At 53.5% G+C, this 22738-nt stretch overlaps 1 protein-coding gene across 1 annotated transcript; it reads right to left on the bottom strand.

Moving 5' to 3' along the window:
* Positions 1 to 2929: 2929 nt before the first annotated feature.
* LOC125925646 (Fc receptor-like protein 1) lies at positions 2930 to 17655 on the bottom strand. Its single transcript, XM_049634748.1, has 11 exons — positions 17074 to 17655; positions 13612 to 13632; positions 11218 to 11487; positions 9896 to 10183; positions 9462 to 9740; positions 8495 to 8608; positions 7406 to 7433; positions 6328 to 6410; positions 6047 to 6115; positions 5502 to 5533; positions 2930 to 4557 (listed from the first exon to the last, which is right to left on the bottom strand). Exons 1-11 carry the CDS (start codon positions 17102 to 17104, stop codon positions 4486 to 4488), a joined length of 1287 nt encoding a protein of 428 aa, XP_049490705.1. The 5' UTR covers positions 17105 to 17655; the 3' UTR covers positions 2930 to 4485.
* Between the last annotated feature and the right edge of the window lie 5083 nt (positions 17656 to 22738).

The raw sequence follows: 22738 nt of genomic DNA, 5'->3' as shown, positions 1-22738 counted from the left end.
AGGGAGACTCAGCGAGGCTGTTGGTAGATGTCTGAGCAGCAGGGAGCAGACCTTCCTTGGTGTGTGAAAATCCCTCCTGCTTGGTGGCCTGGGTTTGCTTGGGGTGGGGGAGGGGTGGCAGGTGTGGAGGGGCCCCTGGGGATCAAAGACAATTCAATTTGAAGCTTTTATTTTCTGTTTTAATTGCCTATGTATGGGCTTTCCAGAAGGTGGATGGTTGTCACTTGTCACTTTCCAGGCAGAAAGACCAACAACCAAGGGGAACTCTGGACCACAGGGGACCCCCTTGGGACATTGAATACACTGACCCTTTGATTGTACTTCCGGCTTTTGGTCCTGATTTCCTGCCAAGGGATTTGCTCATCTCACGTGCCCTGCTAACAGCTCCTTCTCACCGGGAGATGATGATTGACCAGTCCAAGGAAGTGTGCATTCACTCACTCCTTCATTCCGTGATGGATAAATATTACATAATTTTTTAAATGCATCATTAAACAGGTAAAAGAAAAGGGAAATTCCTCCATTACAGGTAAGAAGATAAAGAGGAAGTGAAAACAGAGTATTACACATGTAAATTGACATTTCTGGTGCCGTGAGGAGAAAATATTACATGAGATGATTTTTATGAACTTAGCATTTCATCCAGGAGGAACCAGGAGACAAAATCATGGGCCTGTGAAAGACAGAAGCTTGAAACTAAAACACATAAAATCTGGGCCATCAGAAGGCTTTCCTCTTAATAAAAGAGTGGTTTGGTGGGGAAAAATTTCACCCACCAGCACAGAGATGACAGTAACCTGGTCTTTCTATGAGCTCTGGGGGAAAATAGACTTTCCCCTGAAATATCAAAACCCCAAGACGAGGCCACTCCCGTGGGTGCTCTGGGAAGCTTCACATGAAGAATTATCATGAAAAGTGGTCCCGGGTCCACTGACACCCCCAGGGCTTGGAGGAAGCACATACAAAATGGCTTTTGAGGGACAGAGTGAGAAGCCCCAGCCACAATGAGACTCCTATAATGCACAAGAAGTGTCTCAATTTGCAGTCACAAAACCCACCAAGTTACAATGACCAAGATTCAGGAAATGTGACAAATGCAGGCTTAACTACATAAAACTTCAGGCAGAAGAATAACCTAAGAATTACAATAAAGTAAATGTATTTATACTATTTCAAGTTTGTTAAAATAATAAAGTAGGGCACTCATAGAGTAAAATGCCATAAATAATAAAAAGCGAAATTTGAGATGGAATAATAATAATAATTTATTTTTTTGAGTGTTTAATGTGTGCCGTGTACAGCTTGAAGCATTTTAACCAAATGGTTTTACATAATTAGCAAGGCAGCATGATGTATCAGATATGATTGCTATTCCAGTTTTAAGCATGAAGAGAGTTTATTTTTATTTATATTTTTTAATGTTTATTTTTAAGAGAGAGAGAGAGAGAGTGTGTGAACAGGGGAGGGGCAGAGAGAGGGGGAGATATAGAATCTCAAGCAAGCTCTAGGCTCTGAGCTGACAGCACAGAACCCGACGTGGGGCTCGAACCCACAGACCGTGAGATCATGACCTGAGCCGAAGTTGGATGCCTAACCCGACTGAGCCACCCAAGCACCCCAAGAAATACAGAGTTTAAATAATTTGACCCAAACTGCAGATCCAGTAAATGGTGGGGCTCCCGTGTAAATCCAGGAAAAAAAAAGTCCACGCTTCTGGGCCCTTGGGGCTCACGTTTCATTTCTTGAGCCCTCCCTGAGGTCCAAATACTTCGCGGTGGCAGAAAAAATGTAACGTATAAAAATCTACATTTGTCCTAAAAAAGAAAAAGTTAAACATTTCCATGGGCCAGAAACAGAGACTCAAGAGAGAAACCCGGCCAAGGGACGTGATGGGGAGGGCGCCCCACGGAGCCTGGGTTGGCGGGGGCAGGGGTGAGTGTGGAGCTGGGACAGCAGGGTGCGTGTGCCAAGAATACAGGGCATGTGATAGGAGCCCGTCGTGCGACGGGCAGACTCCTCCTCAGCAGAAGCTCAAACGGTGTCAGTATTTGGTTTTCAAAACTGTATTTAAATTCTAGTTAGTTAACGTGAAGTGCAATATTGGCGTCAGGAGTAGAAAGTGAGGCATCGCTGACATTCAACACCCAGCGCTCATCCCAACAAGTGCCCTACTCAGTGCCCATCCCCCATCTAGCCCATCCCCCGCCCTCTTCCCTCCAGAACCCTCACTTCGTTCTGGATCGTTGAGATTAGCGCTAGGCAGAAGCAGTAGAAAGGAACTTCATGTCAGGCGTGTTAAGGTAGCACGGAAATAAAAGGAAAGAGAATAGACCTAACCAATCATAGTAGATAATTTATACCTGTTTGGAAAAACAGATCTCTGGCTCATATGATTTTTTTAATTCCAAAAAGTAAAGTCATAATATAAATATAATATGAAACACCAGAATAGGAAAAGGCAGATTCTTACCTCACCCCAAACATGCATATGATACACTGTGTGAATATATATCAAAATTATGAAAGCATTTTAAGAAAATGTACAAATGTTTTTATAACATAATCGCAGGGGAGGGAATGTGAGGGAAGTTTCTGGAATGATGGAGAAATTTTCTATCTTGACAAGACTTTGGGTTAGTTGGGTGCGTGCTTTTGTCCAACTGACCGAACTAAGCACATAAAATGTGTGCACCTCACTGTATACAAATTATAAATCGTTCCTACAAAAGCTATAAGAAAAAGGTAAATGAACACTGAGAAAATAGGCGAAGGGTCAGCACTGGAAACTTTTGGAAGAACTACAAATTAACAGTCCCTTTATGGGGAAAATGCTCAATTGCATTAGTAGTTTTAAAATTTTTAATTGAAATGACAATGGTGCTTTTCTCTCACAGGTCGATTATCTCACGCATTGTTGGTCGACGTGTGCACTGATCCAGCCTTACTAAAGAGCAGTTTAAGAGTATTTAACAAAAACATCAAATGTGCACAACCTAAAATGTCCTAATCCCTGATTTACAAACTTATCCTTCAGATGAATTAACAGGAACAGAGAAGTATATTTGTACAAGGACTTTTATTTTATTATTTTATTTTTAATGTTTATTTTTGAGAGAGAGAGTGAGGGAGGGAGGTACAGAGAGAGGGGGGACAGAGGATCCAAAGTGGAGTCTGTGCTGACAACCCAGAGAGCCCAACGTGGGGCTCAAACTCATGAATGAGGAGATCGTGACCTGACCTGAAGTCAGACGCTCAACCGACCGAGCCACCCAGGTGCCCCAGGACATTTATTTTAGTATTTTTTTTATAGTATAAAAATTTGGGAAACCACCCCATGTCCATCAGTGGTTGAAAAGACTACAATATACTATGATAGTATTTCACAGCACTGAATGGTACGCTTAAAATGGTCATTGTGACAAATTTTATGTTACTTCTAGTTTGCAAAACTAAAAAGTATATATTATGATTTATCTGTATATAGCCTTTTAAAATAGTAGATGTCTATGTAAAGACTTGAAAATATTCTGCAATTTTTAAAGGTAGGCATATTTCTAAATATTTGTATATTTACTTGCATGTACAAGAGTTTGTATGAAGAATTAAAAATATCTGTGCAGCTAAGTTTTTAAGCAACAAGCACCGTTTGTGGTGTTAGATATAGGGAAGACCCTTAGTTTTTACATTGTATACTTTTAAATTGTTTTAATTTGTAAGAGGTGGTGAATAATTGTTTTCAAATGAAAATACAGACTCCAAATTGTATTGTCACATTTTTAAAAGGCTTGTGAATAAAAGAAGAAAAACTGTATTCATAAAGCTTCTAGAAGCCGCAGCAAGCACAGAACTTTGGATGTGGTGAAACTCACCAAGATTCTATCTCATTACAAATATGGCGGCATCTAGACTGGCCTATGCACACAAAGTATGTCGCCAAAGTTGAGTGCACCCACAGTACGTATTTACAAAACTTTGTTTGAATTCTAATTTGGTGTCAGTGACCCCAAATGCACCGAGTGACATATTTGACGCAGAAGCAGGCTGCACGTAAGTGGCAGGACTGGACGTCTGTTCTGGAGATCAGTACAGAGTCCGTCTACACTTACGAGGTGACGACACCCATCTCCGTGTGCGGCAGCGCCGTGGAGTCACTGACCTTGCATCCCAGCCCGCTGAGTGAGCTGCACTGTCCCTCCACCCCAAGATCCCAAGCTCTTTCACCCACCTTGTGTCCTCTTATAAGAAGGTAGAGCACAATTCGACCCGTGCCTAGAAGAACCAGTAGGTATGGGGTCCTGGTAACAAGGTCCTTCCCGCCCCCACATTCATGTTGGTTCTCTCGGCTGGTTTTAGGAATAGTCTTGGGAGGAAAGCACCTGGGTCAGAAGTACTGGAGGGCTGACTACCCCAGGATCTGTGAAGAACGTATTGGTTCTGAGGCTTAGGGTCATGGATGGTTTCCAAAGGGCAGAATCTTCCGGAACGTTACATAGCGTCATCATAGTCCTCATCTGTAACGTTTGCCTTCTTCAGCCTAAAATAGATGGCTGAGGCATCCTAAAAGCAAAGGCACATAGACAGGACCAGAGCAGGGAACACACATGGGGCCTGTCTCTTCCCCAGGCAGCCGGGGCACGTCCTATCATGACGTGCCACGCACATGCAGCACAGCCTCTTGGAAGACTGCGGCCCTGGGCGAGCATTTTCAAAGGGCCTGCGTCCCATCCCCCCGGTGGGCCATGCACGCGGACCCAAACGTGTAAGCCCCTCTTCCGTTCGGAGGGGCCACTGCTAGGCAGTTCCGCGGGCTGGCGTTTTTTGCAGGATTTCAGGATTTTACACTCATGCACTAAATTCAGTGTGTCACTGGAGTTTCCCAAGGACATGGGTTCTGTTGTGACACATCTGGCTTCCCCACCTCACTCGACAAAACTACAAAGCGTCTACTGTCTTTGTACACACGCCGAGCTGGGATTCCCGCAATTTTCTGAGAGTATTTCCGTATTATCAGTGATGTCGTCAATTATTCAAGGTTGACAGATCACTGAGTTTCAATGACACAAATCCCTCTCAGTTTAGCTTTGTTCAATATTAATTTAGTTTTCCACGGGTTGTTTGGTTAACCTCACAACACAAAGTCGTGTGTGTGTGCGTGCGTGCGTGCGTGCGGGTGTGTGTGTGGCTGAACAGTATTTCACAACAAGGATTTTCAAGGAATGGCATGCTTAGACTTGGCGCGTGCCAGAGTGTAACTACAAATCATCCATGTGTCTGTGGCCAAAGGAAACGTCTACGCAAGCCTCCAAAATTCCCTTGCACAGTGACGCTTTACTGTTACAACCAAATGTTTTTATCCCACTGTGTGGGGAGATAAGGGAAGAGACAGACCCTGGAGGCATTTGGGTTTTGCTAAGTGGCCATAAGTTTTAAAGTTTGAGGAGCCGTCGGCAGAAGAAAGAGAGACGAGCAGGAGGGAAAGTACGATGGGGATTCTGACTCACCTGGTCCTTGACGCGTGTCCTCGGGGGCGGTACTGTGGGAGAGAAGATGTGCGCTGTAAGATGTCATTTATATTTAAATGTAAATTTTTATATGCTTCTTTATGCTACTTGTGGTTTATTGGTTGCCCTCGGTTTTTGGTCTTGCTTTTCTGCCTTTCACAAACACGGTTGCCTTGCCGTTCCCAGGACAATCGCAGCCTCGTGGGGGCGGACGGATGAGTAGGTCCCTCTGGGCATTTACACACTTGGCATTTCTGGAGCCACCAAGTATGGACGGGACAACGGCAGGTGAGCAGACGCCCGGGCCTCAGAGAGAGCACGGGGCCCCTCGAGGAGCGCAGGCCGACATCGCCACCCCCGTGTGCCGTCCGACTGGGGGCACTAAGCAGGCACCGGCACTGGGCTCTCCTCGGGGCAGCTCCCAGACCCAAGGCCGGAGCTCAGGGAGGCAGAGCAGCAGCACCGAAGCCGCTTGCAGCCCCTGATTATCCCCTTGGTTCCAGGAGGGACAAAGTCAGAGACAAATTCACTCCCTCGCGTCTCACCTGCTGGTGGCCGTTCCTGCTGCGTGTGGTACACCAAAGAGTAAACCTCGTCCCCGAGTACAACATTCGCTGGAAGGGGAGAAAGGAGGCGTTGTGACACGGCCCTTTCTTCCCACTCCATGCCGACTCCATGGCGTGTGGCCACGTGGACAGACCCGCCACCTGTTCACGGAGGCGGTGGCTGGGGCACAGCAGACACAGGTGGGGCTGGCAGACGGCACCCCGTCGCCCCTTCCCCAGCTCACTCGAGCTCCTCGGGCCAGGTCATTCGGGACCCTCACCGTTTTCGTACATAGACTGTCCCTGCAGCGGGGCAGGTGAGTTGACGTAGCTGGATGCTGGTGGCACAGGGCTCGGAGGGCTCCTGCAGACACAGAAACACACGTCATCTGCGTGGGGTGGCGTCCCAGATGCCCCGCACATCTCCCTCGACGATTGTGAGCAAGACATTGAAGGAGCGAAGCCTGCTAGGGAGGGTCCTGGGCGGAATACTGACTCCTGGGGAGAGTCCCGGGCACGGCTGCATCGCCCACGCCCTGACCTGACCCAGCAGGGTGCAGCGGGTAGTGCTGGGGCACACAGCCCGTGAGCGCAGGCCCCCATCTGAAGGGCTCACGGTGGTGTCGCCCACACCCGCATCGGTGCCCCTCACATCACACGCGCTCAGTGAATATTGAATGAAGCAATATTGATCCCCCCCCCCCCGACAGAAAACAGGTTGTTAGGCAGAACAAGCAGCTTGAGGAAGGGAGAGAAGAAAGTGGGCTTGTGCGTGCATGTACCCCTGAAAGAGTGCTACCCTGATCTGGGGGAAAATATCTGTATTTTGTCGGCATAAAAACAACCCGGTATAAAAATATGTCAACTAAACATTGATGTCCCCAGATGCAAGGATTTAAAAAAAACTCCCCCCACCCCCCTAAACTTCTAAAGAACTTCACCAGCAATGGTTATCACTCTCTGGCTTCAATTACCGAAATGTGCACGTATCTTAATGCCTCTGAGATACTTTAAGACCCTAGGATCCCGTTTTCCTTCCTCATCGGAACGACTCACAGACCCTCAGATACTAGTGAATTGACTGAATGCATCAATTCATTGGTGAATGTGTGAAACGTGTCAAAGTAGTTTGTCGAGGGAGCTAAATTAGGAAGAGTGATGCAAGGATTTAAATTCAAGTACAACGAAGAAGGGTGGCAAGCAGGTTCTCAGCTACCAGGGGGAGAGCTCTGGGGCGGGGGGAGGGTGCACAGGGTGGGTTATAATAACATGAAACAAGCACAGGAGAGAAGATAACTCAAAACCGGGAAGACGGATTTTTCTGCCGCACCCGTGCACACGGGGAAAGTAGAGCCTCACCTGTGTGGGTTCCCGGAGGGACGTCTTCCTACAAGTCAAGCAGATGATTAGACATGTCAAAGGGGGAATCTGTTCACCACTTGTTTTCAGGTGGCCCTCGTGTGGGGACTGCACCTTGGGCTACGGTGCCCCTCACAATGCCACCGCGTGCCAGAGGACAAGCTGGCACTCGCTTGCACAGATCCTACGTCCTGCAGGTGAGGAGGCTCCGTGCAAAATGGTCACGCGAGCTTCCCAAAGACGGTTCACACCAGAGCGAGGACTTGAACCCCACCTCTGAACCCTTACACCTCCACCTCTTGTATTGTTTGCTTCGGGTTTTAACAACCACACCCCCTAATGTTGTCATGACAAGTCCTGAGAAGCAGGCACTGCCACAGCCACGTTATAGACGGGGTGACGTGCCCCAAGAGGCAAGAAAAGCTGGGCATTCAAGTGGAAACCTCACGTTGTCCCCATCTTGCTCGGCGGAGAACAGGAGTCCCAGATCAAATGCACAAAAACATATGTAATTACCCGTTGTGAGCACGGCGGGGCTAACCAGCTTATTGCCCTGATGGAGAATAATGAGAGAACACGGGCTGTGCCCAGGGGAAGCCTCTCGGAGAAAGTGACACTTAAGCTGGAAAGCAGGAGGGATCCTGCAGTGAGTGGAACACGAGGATGTGTGGACAAGCATTCCAGAAAGCGGGAAAGGCACGTGACCATGCTCGGGGGAGGGGGGATAAGAACCGAGGCACTGACTTTACCTGGGAGATGGTCAGCAGGGCTGGGATTGCTAACCGTGTGTCTCCTCCAGGCGCTGACTAGTTAGTTTACATAGAGTTACATTTTGGTGTAAATATTAGATCAGACGAACACGAGATATTGGGGGGACCTGAACCGATAACACGTAGCAGATGGAAGACTTGACCTAAGACACTGCGTCAGTTTAACGGGTGCTGCTCCCGTGCGGGGGGCTGGGAGCAGGTCTGCAAGCAGGGTGGCCAGCAAGGCATATCCATCCCTCCGTGTACGCGTCACCAGCCCAGCCTGTGTCCGTGAAAACAAAGGTCACGGTCACAAAATACCAGTCTCTGAAATACTAACCTAGTCTTTTCCGGAGCCCACAGCAGAATAAGGCCAGAATGACGGGACCAAGGACGCCAAGCATCCCCTCGAGGATTCCCGAGGCGAGAAGTTCTTTCCTGTCCTCCGTGGGCACTGGAGGGAGAGGTCAGCGCATGAACTGCTGTGCTGGATGGCTGGCCTTTGGAGAGCAGACATCCTGGCTGTGGGTTGAGGCCAAGGTCTGCCCTTCCCAGGGATGGGGCGGGGGGACAGTGAACTGACTTCTGTATCGAGGGCCTACAGCTCTTCACACTGATGACAGGAGAAGAGGCACCAGCCTTCAAACCTTCGTCGCCTCCGTGCCCTTCAGATACACCTCCCAGGACAGCACCGCCCACAGACGCCCATCGTTGGTTGCACGATGCCAGAAACTTGGCGGGGTCAGGAGAACTCCCCCAGGAGGGAGGCAAAGCATAAGGGACTCTTCACTACAGAGAACAAACTGAGGGTTGATGGAGGGAGGTGGCTGGGGGGATGGGCTAGATGGATGATGGGCATTAAGGAGGACACTTGTTGGGATGAGCACTGGGTGTCGTATGTAAGAGACGAATCACTGGGGGTGCCTGGGTGGCTCAGTCAGTCAAGCGTCCGACTTCGGCTCAGGTCATGATCTCAAGTTTCGCGAGTTGGAGGCCCGCGTCGGGCTCTGTGCTGACAGCTCGGAGCCTGGAGCCTGTTTCGGATTCTGTTCTCCCTCTCTCTCTCCCCTCCCCCGCTCATTCTCTCTCTCTCTCTCTCTCTCTCTATCTCTCTCTCAAAAATAAATAAACATTAAAAAAATAATGCTACCAATTAAAAACAAGAGAGAGGAATCACTGGGTTCTACTCCTGAAGCCAAGACTACACTGTATGTTACCTAACTTGAATTTAAGTAAAATTAACACAACCTCTCCCAGGATGCTGGAAAGAGGCAGTGACCAGGACAGCTCTATGCCCTGGGCTGTACCTGTGACATTGAGTGGCACCGCCTCGCTGCGCCGGGCCCCCAGCCCGTTGTCGGCCTCGCAGGAGTAGTTTCCAGAATGTTCTGCGGTCAGAGAGAGGTTGAAGGACGCTCCTCTTCCTGCGTGAGCTGAGCTCCTCCCCAGGGTGACATTCTTGTGATAAAACCGGTACAGGATGGGGGGAGAGCCCCTCTGGGCCTCGCAGCGAAGCTCGACCACGTCCCCCACTTCGGCCGGGGCCCCGGGCCCCCTGATGGTGAGGACGGGGCGGGACACTGGAACTGAGGGAGACAGGGGGGCCGTCAGAGAGGGTCCCCACACGGGGACGGACTGGTAATCCCAGCCCATGGAGGCCCAGCCCCGCTGAGCTCCCTTGGGGTGCCCCAGGGGAACGGGGAGCCCAGCTGGCGGGCCGCTGGTGGGTCGCAGAACTTACTTCTGACGGTGACGCTCACCAGCTCGCTGAGGCTGGGGCCGTAGCCGTTGTCGGCCGCACAGTAGTATTTGTCCGTGTCACTGTCCCTCACCGCCGGGATCTCATACTTCGCTGCCAGAGAGCGCTGGGTCTTTGTTTCCAGGTTCAAACCCAGGGCCCCTTTGTACCAGAGGAAGGTGATGTCTCCTGTGCCCCTGGCCACCATGCAGACGAGAGCCAGCCTCTCTCCCTTCTGCACTTGCCCGCCGGGAGGCTGCGTCTCCAAGCTCACATTACAGACGGGGACTCCTACACACACACAATGACACAATGTGACCCGGGAGGGGTGACTGTCCTGAACCCAAAGGCCTTGGGTAAAGTCAACAGTTCATGCGGTTGAATGGCTAACGTTGGGGGCCGTTTTGAGGTGGGGGGGTTCTGCCGATTTGGGTCTGCCTTGGTCCAGCGGATGCTGGCAGTGTGACAAAGGCCATCCAGTTACCATGCACCCCCTCCCGCCCCAGGACAGTGGGGCTCCCAGGACCCTCACTCTGCAAGGCACAACGGTAAGGAGGCCATGGTGCAGATCGAAAGTCAAGCTGCCTGGGCTTGGGTGCTGGTTCTGGTCTTACTGTGTGTGCTTGATCCAAGGGCTTAACTTCCCTGGGACTCGATTTCCCGTCTGCACAGGGGAGCGGGCAACAATCGCTCTCTCCCGAAGTCGGGAGGGCTCCCTTACGTGGCGCGACGGGACGGGAGCACGGCCCGCTGCCCGGCGTGTCTCCAGCCTCACCAGGGCTGGGCTGTGAGCGAAGGCGGGAAAGCCAGCCTTCTGGAGGTAATCGACACCCGCTTCCCAGCTCCGAGGATGCATCTCGGACCGAGAATGGGGGGAGGACGTCGGCGTGTCCACCCTGACGTGGGGCAGCACGGTTCAGAGTCACAAAACACCCCCCTTCTCTTTTTCTCTCTCAAAACCAAACCCCAACCTCTCCTCCAATAGCTTCCCCTTTCCGTGCGGCTCTGATTTCTCCCTTCTCTGTGGCTCCTGTCAGCCCCCCACCATGGCCACACATCTCTCCCTGGCTGTTGAGGGCGCCGCGGGAGCTGTGGCTCCTGGAAATCGGGGGGCCCCACTCTTCAGCACAGTGAGGGCTTCCTAAATACCCTTCTGCGCGTTCAAGCGGGATTAGCAAGGATGAGGGAAGATCCCTCCGGGACTCTGACCAGGAGAGAAGCTCGGTACACCTCCTTTCCTGCAGGAGCCGAGCCCCCAGTGTCGCGGGAGATCAGCCTCGTGCCCCCGCCTGTGTCTGCCCCCCGCCTCAGGCCCCCGCACTCACTCTGCACCTGTATCTGGACCCTCGGGCTCCGAGCGACTCTGGCTGCCATGGTCTTTTCTTCGCACCAGTAGGATCCTGAGTCTTCCCTCCACACCTTGGGGAGCTGGAGCTCCGGGGAGCTGCTCCAGCCCGGCCACAGGACCCGGCTGTCTCTGAAGAAGCAGAACTGGAGGGGGCCGTCCAGCCTCCGTGAAGGGACCAGAACGTTGCAGGTCAGGGTCACTGAGCCTCCCTCCACGGGCCGAGAGGGCGTGGCGGTCAGGAGCAGGGCTGGAGAGAGGGATGAAACACATATGTTCCAGGGCCCAGGGGTTCAGAGTCCCCGGGTGGAGGCACTTGGTGTTCTCGGCATCCGAAACAGGCTCGGATAACCACCCAGTGGGGTGCAGAGCCCATCCCGCACCCCGGCGCCCCCCCGCACAACACCGCTTCCATCCATAAGACAACCCTTGCCTGCCACTTGGTTCTCACGCTTCAACATTTCTAGCCACGAACTAAACACACCCCTTCCGGAGACAGGGCAGGGCCCTGACGACTGTGATTGGAGGCGGTGAAGCCTGACGCTTCAGGAAAAGTGAGTGGGTTTCATTCATTCTTGTAAATCAGGGCAGTCGTTTTTCTTCTGCTTCGTTCCCCTGGCGTCCCAGAGCCACACTATTTCTTCCAAGGACGGAACGTGACACCGGGGGATCTGCCAGTCAGGGAAAGGTTGAGAGGCGCTCGATGCTTTCTTTATGGATTCTCTCCTTCCCACTGGAAGCAACAGGGGCGCACCTGCAGGAAAATGCCTCACGCATGCACCGGGCTCCCTTGCTCTGGGACCGTGCGCACACCTCCGTAGAAGGCAAGGTTGTGCAGAGCGATTTCCGTACCTTGAGCTCAGGGATGCCTCCCTCTTTGACCGTAAGGCTTTTCTCCACGGGGATCGCGGGTGGGCAAAGCTGGGTCCTGCTTCCCCTCACCTCCTTCTGCCCAGCGTCAGAGCCCGGGAAACCCCAGAATCCCTGAGCACACTGGCTCTTGCAACATTTGTTTGTGGAAGTCTCAGAGCCTCTGCTTTTCAGGAAAGTTTAGGAATTTTCCTAAGAGAAGCCTGTCTCCCCTCACCAGCGAAAAATGCCACGTGATCTAGGTCACAGAGAGGCGGTGGCTCTTCCAACACCTGTCACCTCAAGCCTGGCTCGTGGAATGCCTCGCCTGGGAACTCAAAAAAACTCGCTCCCGACGTCGGTACCACAATGTTTGCTCCGTGCTGGGGCCTGGACGGAACACCTGTGCGCCGGGAGGCATTTTCTGTCCTTGGAAAACTGCAGTCCCAGTGGGCCGAGGACAGGGCAGCTTTTGAGCTGAGCAGAGGAAGGAATAAAAAAGGCATCTAGGCAGCTGGGCCCTATGCTTCTGAATGGGGCAGGGCAGGCGTGGAGTAGGACCCGGACAGGGCCGTTTGCGAGGGCTGGAGCTCAGCCTCGAGCTCAGAGCTTGCCCCAGATCATTCTCGGGTGTTCCCAGAAACACCTGGCAGATTCCTGGTAGCGGGAGTTTCGTCTCTTCTGGGTGTGGCCTTGGATTTCTGCTTATGCTCGGATTGAGCCCATGAGCCCATGGCCTGCGTTCCACCTGGATGAACCTCAGAAGAGCCGTCCAGAAGGTTGGGCTGGTCCCGAACACCCCTGACCGTTGGCATCAGAGGCCTGTTCCCCCCCGGTTGTACGTGCAGCCCGTGTTCTTGAGGACGCAGAGGGCCCCTTCCAGCCCCGTGGACAGTACTTTGCATAGAGGAGAGCAGTTCTGACGCCTCCTGGATGTAAACACACGTTAGTGGAAGGTTCCTTCTGGGGGGAAACTTCCTCTTCTCTTCTGGTAAAGGTAAGACTTTGGATCAGGATCAGAGTGAACGGTGGCACCGAGCAGGGTCTGGGAGAGAAGTCGTGCGGGCCGACCGCTGTGGCTACAGCAGGACTGCAGGAGGAAGGAGGCAGAGTGACGCGTGGCTCGCCCGAGGCCCGGCATCCACCGTCATTGTCGCCACGGATGGGTGGCGGCCGAGACTCCTCCAGCACTCCTGGGGGAGCACCCAGCGGGGAAGACACGGGGGCCTTGGGGCCCCTGAGGCCGGGAGGGTGGACAGTCTTCTCACGTCCATCTGCGGCAGTCTGTGACTTCCCCGTGAAACAGCATCTCCCTTCCGGAGAGCGGAGAGGACCGTGGTTTTGAGAAGGTCACAGCAAGACCGCCCCACCCCCAGCGGAGCAGGCTCGTGTCAGGTGCAGACACTGGTCTGAACACAGGCCGCGGGGCCCCGAGGGAGCTGCTGTCACCAGATGTCAGACAGCATCCACGGCTGCGACAAGATTCCCACAGACCGCAAAGGGGGAGGGGAAGAGAGCTACTCACCAGTTAGTTCGCAGGGCGGCGCTAGGAGAGAATTCGGGAGAGATCAGTGCGGATCTGGACTTGGGTGTACCTCCCCCAGCACTGCCCCCTCCCCCCCTCCTCCCCCACCTTCCCTCTCCGCTTCACTCCTGCCTCTTCCTTCTCCTCTCTGCTTCCTTCTTGGCCTCCGCTCCTTCTCCCGCATTCATTTCTGATCACTGCCCCCATCCATTGTTAGGACTCAGTACCTTCGTTGGTGACCGCACCTCCTTCTTATCCCTCCCTCAAAAGTCCAGAGGACCCTGCCCCGGCCCGGCCAACTCGCAGTGACAACGGCCAGGCTCCTAACCAACACACACACACACACACACACACACACACACACACACACTGTGCCCTTTATTCACCTACTTCCCAGCAGAGCAGGTCCAGAGAAGGAATTCTGATTTCCCCAAAGATTCGCTCATATCCCAAGGATTTGACCACAGTATTATGACATGATGACCAAGGACAGGAGATTCTGGGGAGATGCAGGCTCTCAGCCAGAAGGCACAGGCCTGAACCCTGGCCCTGCCCCACTAGCTGTGTTACCTCGGAGAAAATGCTTTCCCTCTCCGTGCTCTATGTTCCTTTTCTGTAGAATGGAGGCTATACTGGACCTACTCCACAGAGTTTTCATGAGGATTAAATAAGTTGACATCCGTAAAATGCCTGGAATTTATTCCACGTTCAGTAAATATTACCTCATTATCACTATCTATTTGAACCCATACTTGGTCTGACATATTTAGTCTGGTTTTTCTTTTTAGCTTAAATGCTTATTTGAATGACGCGTTCCTCGGGTAGGAGAGTGGAGTCAACGGGGGCTGGCATGACCATCACGGTTTTCATTCATCCGTCCTACAAAGCATTTTGAGGGCCTCCTGTGCGTCACTCATTGTGAGTGGGACGCGGGTGGCCAGAGCGAATGTGACCAAGTCTTTGCTGTTCAGGGGGAGAGCGCCAATTAAAGAACCAATATGCAATCTGATTTCAGAGAGTGATCAGCGTGTAGGAAAGATAAAGCCCAGGGGCGCCTGGGTGGCTCCGTCGGTTAAGCGTCTGACCCTTGATTTTGGCTCAGGCCGTGACCTCACGTTCAGTGGGGTCGAGTCCCGTGTTGGGCTCTGGGCTGGCAGCACGGCACCTGCTTGGGACTCTCTCTTTTCCTCTCTTTCTGCCCCTGCCCCACTCACTCGTGCCCTCTCTCTCTCCGCTCTCTTTCTCAAAATAAGTAAATAAACTGAAGAAAAAGATAAAGCTGAGAAATAAGTTAGAGAGTATCATCGGACGATCTTGACTATTCGGATAGCTGTCAGTTGGGTAGAAAACAATGAAATCAGAGAGCTGCCTTCCCAGTGTTCGGGACCAGCACCCCGGCCAGAGAAGGAGCAAATGCGGAGGACCTGAGAAGGAGTGAGCTCATCTGTGGAGGGAGGAGAAGGCAGTGCCCCTGCAGCTGAGGGAGGGGCAGCGATGGGCACTGCTGTGGTACCTACAGGCAGTCCGAGCCAGTCACGGAGGGCTTCCTGGACGTGGTGCCAGGCCTGGATTTCATTCCAGGTGTGCTGGGAGCCGTGGACAGCTCTGACTGAACTTACGTTTGTAAAATCACTCTCACGCATGCGGGGAGGAGAACGGACCACCGTCCTGCAGGACAAGCAGGGAGGACATGGGTGGAAACTCACTCTGGAAGCCTGAGGATGCCGGCTGAGGCTGGGCGGCCGTTAAGTGCTTGGAAGGTGCTCAGAGGAGAGACCAGCGCTGGGGAAAATTAGCCTGAGTTCAAGGTTAAAGTGGCCACAAAGCACCTGAACGGTGCAGCTGGGAAGTGAGCGAGGTGGGGGTGGGTGGGGAAGAACCAGGTCTGGGCAGCAACCTTGGGAAAGTCAAACCTTGGGAAGGTCAGGAAACAACGGGGGTTGAGTTAGAAAGAAAACCAGCAGAACGTGGTGGCCCAGAGGCCACGGGAAGAAGCGTTTCCAGAAGAGGGAGCAGAGGACCATCCCCGGGAGGCCGAGTGCGAGGAGATGGGACCCGGAGTCCAGGCCGGGGCGACGCGCAGGTGGCTGCTGGTCCCGGAGGGAACAGCACTGGGGACGAAAGACGGACGGCCGCGGCCCAGGACAGGGCGAGGGGGACCTGCAAGCACTGAGAACCGGCCAACGGTCCCAGGGCTTAGGGGCCGGGCAGGTGTGATGCCAAAGGGGTTGAGGTGTTAGAAATGTGGTGAGCGTGCTGGTGGTCACGTGGCTGCAAATCCTTCCGGAGAATCTTAGACGGCGTATCAGAAAAGCGAATCTTACTGTCCCGTCAGTTAAAAATGAGCTCAGAACGATGGCAGGAGATAAAGCAAAGCCCAGCAACGGCCTAGAAACTTTGCGAAAGGCCAGCCGGAGGCCGTCAGGATGCATTTCCGTGGTTTCCGGGGAAAGACGTTATGCTGTTTGTATGTTTACGGGACTCACCCAGAAGGAAAAGTCGTGCTGATGGCAGAGTGGAGGTTCTGAGGGAGCAGGAGCGCCTGGGACCCAGTGAGGAGGGAGGGCCCCTGCGTGGGGACGGGAATAGGGCAGTCCCGAAGGAGGGTGTGTGAGGGGTGGCGGGGAGATCCGAGCACGGCCGCAGGCAGACGAGGACTTTCTCTTCTGATAGTGTTCATGTCCTCAGCGACATAGGCCGCAAGGTCATAAGCTGAGTGTGAGAAGGGAGGAGTTTGAGGAGGCGGAGAAGCTGGGACGTAGTTGTCCAGGCGTGAGGCTCAGACTAGCAGGTGTAGGAGGTCACCGGCCCTGCCAGGACCACTGGAGACGCGTGCCCTACCTTGAAAGGGACATGAGTCAATGGGACGGTGCCTTTCGTGTGATGTGTGCAGAGAAGTATGCTGATCGGGGGCTGCTCACGAGGAGAGAGGTGCAAGTGTGGCCGGGAGCCTTGCGCCCCAGAATCTAAGGTGGGGAGGAGGCAGAGGACAGTACCTGGCAACGAAAAGTCGCTCCGGGGGTTGAAGAGTGGCCACTCGGCAGGGGTGGGGTGGGGGGTGCCCAAAACAAGGATTTTGAAAGCGAACAGTTGTTGGTGATAAATTCTAGGGTTTGATGGTAGGAATGAGGGGGCCAAGGACAGACGATAAAGGGAAAGGTGGTGACAGTAAGACAAGTAACGAAGGCCCAGTTTGTTGTATGAATTATCCCCGTGGCTGTCAGCAACAGCGCAGACAGACAGAATTCACACTGGAAGGAAAGACAGCCAGCGAACACTTCCCAGGAGGTAAAAACCGAAATGAACATTCCCTTCAAACACCTGCCTTCCCAGTATTTACCACCTGCTGACCGACTCTGAGCTGCCGGTTGGAGGCAGAGATCCCAGCACCCACGGGCGCAGGCAGAGGCCTCGGGAGGCACTGGGGCCGGAGCCCCGCACCTGCTCGGACGCCCTACTCACCGCACATCAACAGCATGAGCCCCAGCAGCATGAGGACCAGGTCGGGGGCTGTCACTGGAGATGCTTTCTCATCGGAGGAAGAATCCAGCTCCGAGTCGAGAGGCAGCAGCTTGTCAGAGGGCTGCGGAAGTCACGCTGCAGCACATTTACAGAAATAGAAGACGAACCAGGGTGCTCCGACGGCCCTCCTCTATTTCCTGTCCTGTGGGGTCCCAGATGAGCAAAGGTGCTCCTTTCTGTATTTGGTTGACTGTCCACGACTTGAAGAGGGTGCACACCAGGGCCTCCCTCCGGAGCGCAGGGGGTATCTCAAGGGAACTTTCCCAGAGGCAATTTCTGACCCCGATGAGCCTTCCTCAGACCACGGTCCCGCGGAAGTTCAATGGCGGGTTTTCCTCACTGGGAAGCATGTCTCCTGGCCCACGTCTGCTCCACACACACTCTCGTTTCTCAACAGCCTGCACTGTGGCCGCTCTGGGCACAAATGTCCAAGCCAGAGACCAATGGGCTGTCACCCGGGTCCCCTGCAGCATCGGAGAACCATTGTGGATGATGATTTGTACAGAGTCAGGCTATTTGTAAGGTGCCGGCTCCCATATTTAAACTTGCAGGGTGTAGCAGTCAATGAACCAGAAACAGAAGAAAACAGAATCACAGGAAACTACTGCCTGGGTGGGGGGGATGTCTGTCAGTGAAACACAGGAAAGAGGCATATGCAAACAAGCTTCTGGGTGTTTGGGGACATTCGCCACTAGCTCCTGGCCTGGCACTTGTGGTGGTGTTCCTCCCCTTCCCCAAGTCAGCGTCATCTCTGCCTCGAGCACGCAGGGGATCCAGTCCTGGGCACCCAGAGCCTGCATGGAATTCAGATTATGGTTAGAGGAGAAGAAACCATCCTAATTTCCAACAGCTCTTGAGTCTTTGAGTATCTAAGGTTAAGAAGAACCCAACAACGTGTGGGAGCAAAGCTCTTAGGGGACATGGCAAGACGCCATTGAGCGATGACATCCAAGTCTGAGTGTAGAGTCGGAAGAGGCATGAGAAGAGAAGCAGGTGATCAGGGTGGCCAGCGAGGGACCACCTGGAGGAAGAGGGAGCAGTGCCGGAGGCTGACCGAAGGGCCCCTGGAATCCCAGAGACGGGACAGTGCGCCCCAACTCTGTTTGCTGGCTCAGGAAAGCCTGTGTGTAGAGTTTCAGGACCAAGGCTCCACCCTCGTTGAGGAACGTGGCGTCCTCTCGGCCCAGTGCGTGAGGTTGTGTGTGTGCACACATGCTCTTTGCCCGTGCTGGGGTGCGTGCCTTCATAATTCCTTCAGGAGAAAAATCTCTCTCCCCTCCTCTGCAGGTGAAGGCTGTACATGATTCGTTAAGCTCTTTCACGCTTGTGTCTCTATAACATCGTTGACAGACACACACCAAGAAGTACATTCGTATGAATTATATGCATATAAACTATGCGGTTCCATGATGAAATTTGAACCCACCAAGATTCTGATGCGGTAAACAGGGGCGAGGTCTGACGTGGAGGCGGTGAGCGAGAGGGAGCACCTCCAGCAAGGCGAGGAATGTGGGAAGAACTTTGTCACGGGGGCTCCGAAATCAGGGTAAGACTTTTCCCGGGGGGGGGGGTGGGTCTGCGCTTCTCCTAGGAGACCCCCACTCTGGTCCAGGGAGCAGCGAGGAGGACACGGAGGTGGCCGGCACGTGGCAGAAAGGAGACATCTGTAGCACTCACCCGCCGTATTGAGAGAATGGGGGCTGGCCTTCTGTAGGGCAGGCTGGGACGGTGAATCTTGCGTCAGCTGCTGGGCCACGGGGCCCAGATACGTGGTTGGAAGGACGACTCTTCCTTCCCGTCCCTTCCGGACGAGGAAAATGGGGGAAGTGGGAAGACGATTGTTTGCTGTCACTGTTCAGACTAGATTATAGCTTGCAACTATTGGCTCCCTCCTTTTTTTAAATGTGTTTATTTATTTTGAGAGGGAGAGAGCTGGGGAGGGGCAGAGAGAGGAGGAGAGAGAGAGAGAGAGAGAGAGAGAGAGAGAGAGAACCCCAAGCAGGCTCCGAGCTGTCAGCACAGAGCCCCCCGCAGGCCTGGAACCCACGAACTGGGAGATCGTGACCTGAGCCAAAATCAAGAGTTGGACGCTTCACCCACTGAGTCACCCAGGCGCCCCTTGGCTCCCTTCCCGTAAAGGAATTGCATATGCTTTCTCATTATCAAGTGACCCACTCAAGCATCTTTGGGGAGGAGTGACGTCCCCATGTCACCGGCTCCGGCTCGGCTCTGCGCTGGCCGGCGGGTGTAAGTGCGCGAGGCACGGCCGCATGCGATCGGACACTGGCCGCGGGCGCATGGTGTCTCTTGGCTGCCCTTTGACCCGCTTTCCAGCATGAGAAGACACAGGGAATTCGAGCTCAAGCCCAGCTGAGCCCGGCAAAACCTCAGTCGGCTGGGCAAGAAGTAACCGTCAGCGGGGAGCCGGCGACATCGCCGTGGCAACAGCCGCAGGAGAGGCTGACGCGGGTCCACGACAGATTCGTGGCCGGGCGCCAGCATGCGTTCTCACCTTCATTTATCATTTCACCGTCGAAGTGGTGTCACTCACCTATTTACAGACCGCTAGGGGTACGCCTCCAAGGGTCCCCGTGTTTCCTCAAACGGGAGAGACTTTCTTCACTGTACCTCAGGGAGAAAATTATCAAGGGGATGTGACTTATCTGGCCGAAAAACTCAGGAGCAGCAGCTGAGCCTGTGTGGCTGGGTGCCACGTGGGCTCTGTCCTTGAGAAGCAGGCCTCTGTGCGGTCTCCTTGGTCACCCCCCCACACACGCCGGGCTCTGTCCCTGCTGCAGAGGCCCGGGCCGTCCACACTGCCTGTGGCCACGATGGGAAATCTGCCGAGTGTCGTGGTCACTTATGAGAACCACTGAGGCCACAGAGCACAGCCAGTTCCTCCGAAGCAATTTTTACTGGTGGAAAGCTCAAGTTTGCTCCCCTCTCTGGGACTCCCGTTACCCTCCGTCCGTCCTGCGCTTGGGTGGATGAAGGAGCATTGCCCGTCCCCTGAAAACGGCGATACGTGCCACACACTAGGCTGCGTTCTGAGCACGTATATATGGACGTGAGAACCGCACGTTCCTTAAGCACCGAGAACCCACAGTGTGGCAGGCGAGAAAGATTCGCGGGCAAACGGAACACAGGGCATTGCGACAACCGTGACTGCGGGAGTCCTGGGGGAGAGATAAGAGCAGAGAGCCCGAGGGAGCCGGTGTCGGGAGAGGAGGCGCTCCAGAGGTGCCCTGAGGTCTGAGCCGGCCTCCGAGGTGGCTGGGAGTCTCCAGAAGCCTGAGTTAGGAGGGACGCACACAGGGCTAAGAGTGCACGCACGCACCAAGTCACGGAACGGAGAGGCGTTTTGCCGAGGTTCTGGAACACAATTTGAGGGAGTGCTGGCCCAGTGGGAGGCTGAAGGGACAGAGGGAGGGAAGATTGGAACGGAGCACGCGCTGCACGAAGAGCGTGGGGATCCTTCAGACGGGGAGCTGGGCCAGCGGGGGCGCCAGGGGCTGCAGGAGGGACCGCCTCCCTCGGGGAGCAGAAGGTCATTGCCCTGAGGGTAAAAGGACATGCTGTTCCGTCACCTGATTGTTCACAGAAGCCAGGATTTTGGAATTTTCTATAAAATCTACCAATTTTTTAAAAGTTTATTTAAAAAAATTTTTAATGTTTATTGAGAGAGAGAGCGTGTGTGTGCACAGTGGGGGAGGGGCAGAGAGAGAGAGAGACAGAAGGTTCTGTGCTGTCAGCTTGAACACAAGCTTGAACTTTCGAACCGTGAGGTCATGACCTGAGCTGAAATCAAGAGTCAGATGCTTAACTGACTGAGCCACCCAGGCGCGTCCCCCCCCAACCTGTTTCCTTTTTTCTTTCTTTCCTTCTTCCCTCCCTCCCTCTCTCTTCCTTCCTTTCTTTCTTTCTTTCTTTCTTTCTTTCTTTCTTTCTTTCTTCCACTATGGCTACTAGAAAATTCTACATTCTACATTCTACATTCCATTTCCACCGGCCAGAGTTGACTCGACCATGACTCTCAATGACAAGATGCCTTCTCATCCCGCCCACGGCCAGCCTGCAGGGAACAGCTGGACCTGGGCCGTTGCCCGTCAAGTCCCCACAAGATGTGATGCCCTCACCTCAGGGTAGAAGGAAAGAAACCCTAAGAGGGAAAGCCTGAGTTCAGGGAAGAGTAGAAACGGTAGCATGTCCGAGGAGCATGCTGGGTCTGGGGTCGTGCGTCGGGAGCAAATCACAAGAGGAGGTCATTCTCCCGACTTTCAGAGCACTGTCGCGAATTCAAATCGAACTGTGGGCCAATTCCACTGAATCCTCATGGTCTGGGCCACCTTCCCCACCACAGGTTACCGGCTGGTCCTGCTGAAGAAGCAGTGGGAGAAAGACCTTGGGAAGGGAGACGAGGTCACGGAGAGGAAGTGGCCGAGGCATGAGACTCGCTCATCCACCTGCTGGGTCCTTGGGAGTTTGCTCTGTGGGGAAGAGGGTGTTGAGCTTTGGGCAATGACATCCCACTCTTGATGGCCCCCGTCGTGTCAAATGCAGTTCTCAAGTACTAACCATCCCTCAGTGCCAAAATGAGCACAAAATTTATCATCCAAACCAGGACACTTTGGGGAATGGAAGTGTCCACTAGAAATTACTTACGGAAATTAACTGACCTTCAGCGGACATCAACCACCCTGTCCCGGGCAAAGCTTTATGACTTCAGCAAAACGTCGTCTCTATGCTCCTATCTTCAGACTGTCCCTCTTTCCTCCTCAACCAGGGACCACCTGCAGTGTTTTCCTCCCTGCTTTTCTGACCCCGACGGGACTCCCCTCCTGTGTTTCTGGGGCAACCTCATGAGGAGGTTCTCACAGGGACAGAGTCCGGTAGAAGGGCCACTGAGGTCAGGGTGCCCTCTCTCCTCCTGGGAGGCTCCTTCCAGGCTGTCACTGCACATCGTGTATACTGAGCACCCACCGACACAGCAGGAACGCTGGTGTCACTCGAGAGCAGGATGGCTTCAGGCCATTGCCTGAAAAGAGGCCGAGAGAGGAGGCTGGACAGGACATGGCTGGAGGGACATCAGCTCTGACGATCTCAGAGAGGTCATGACCTCAGGCGTGGACTAAACACTAGCACCCCGGGACACACAGGCGTGGGCTAAACACTGACACCCCGGGACACACAGGCGTGGACGAAACACTAGCACCCCGGGACACACAGCCACCTGCACCTGTTGTTGTGGCATCTCTGTCTTTTCAGATCCTTCCCAGGTTTGATGCTTCAAGTGCGGTGAGAATTGACTCATTACTAACACATGAGCTTACCTAACGAACCTCACCCGAGATGCGCAAATTATCGCTGCATTAATTTTAAGCACGTAAACCGGTTAGGGTTATTTTGGTTAGCCGTGCAAGAACCAGTGAGGTAAGTCGATCAAAATTTAAGCGTATATTTTTGTAGATGGACATATACATCCATAAAATGTATACGATAAGCATACAGCGCTTTGTCACGGAGCGCAACGCTAGGAATGAGACGGGAAAAGACAAGGAAGGACCAGAAACGGAAAGTGCTGTCCGGATTCTGTCTCTCCTCTGTG

This window comes from Panthera uncia, chromosome F1, assembly GCF_023721935.1.
Source record: "Panthera uncia isolate 11264 chromosome F1, Puncia_PCG_1.0, whole genome shotgun sequence".
NCBI lineage: Eukaryota > Metazoa > Chordata > Mammalia > Carnivora > Felidae > Panthera > Panthera uncia.
Note: the sequence above shows the minus strand (reverse complement) of the source record. Positions and strands in the feature narration are given on the sequence as shown.

Coding starts and splice junctions, on each gene's coding strand:
- LOC125925646 (XM_049634748.1), bottom strand. CDS start 17,104: ATGCTGCTGGGGCTCATGCTGTTGATGTGCG. Junction 6,411..7,405: donor CCCTCCGGGAACCCACACAG/GTGAGGCTCTAC, acceptor CTGTGTCTGCAG/GAGCCCTCCGAGCCCTGTGC. Junction 5,534..6,046: donor GCAGGAACGGCCACCAGCAG/GTGAGACGCGAG, acceptor TCTCTCCCACAG/TACCGCCCCCGAGGACACGC.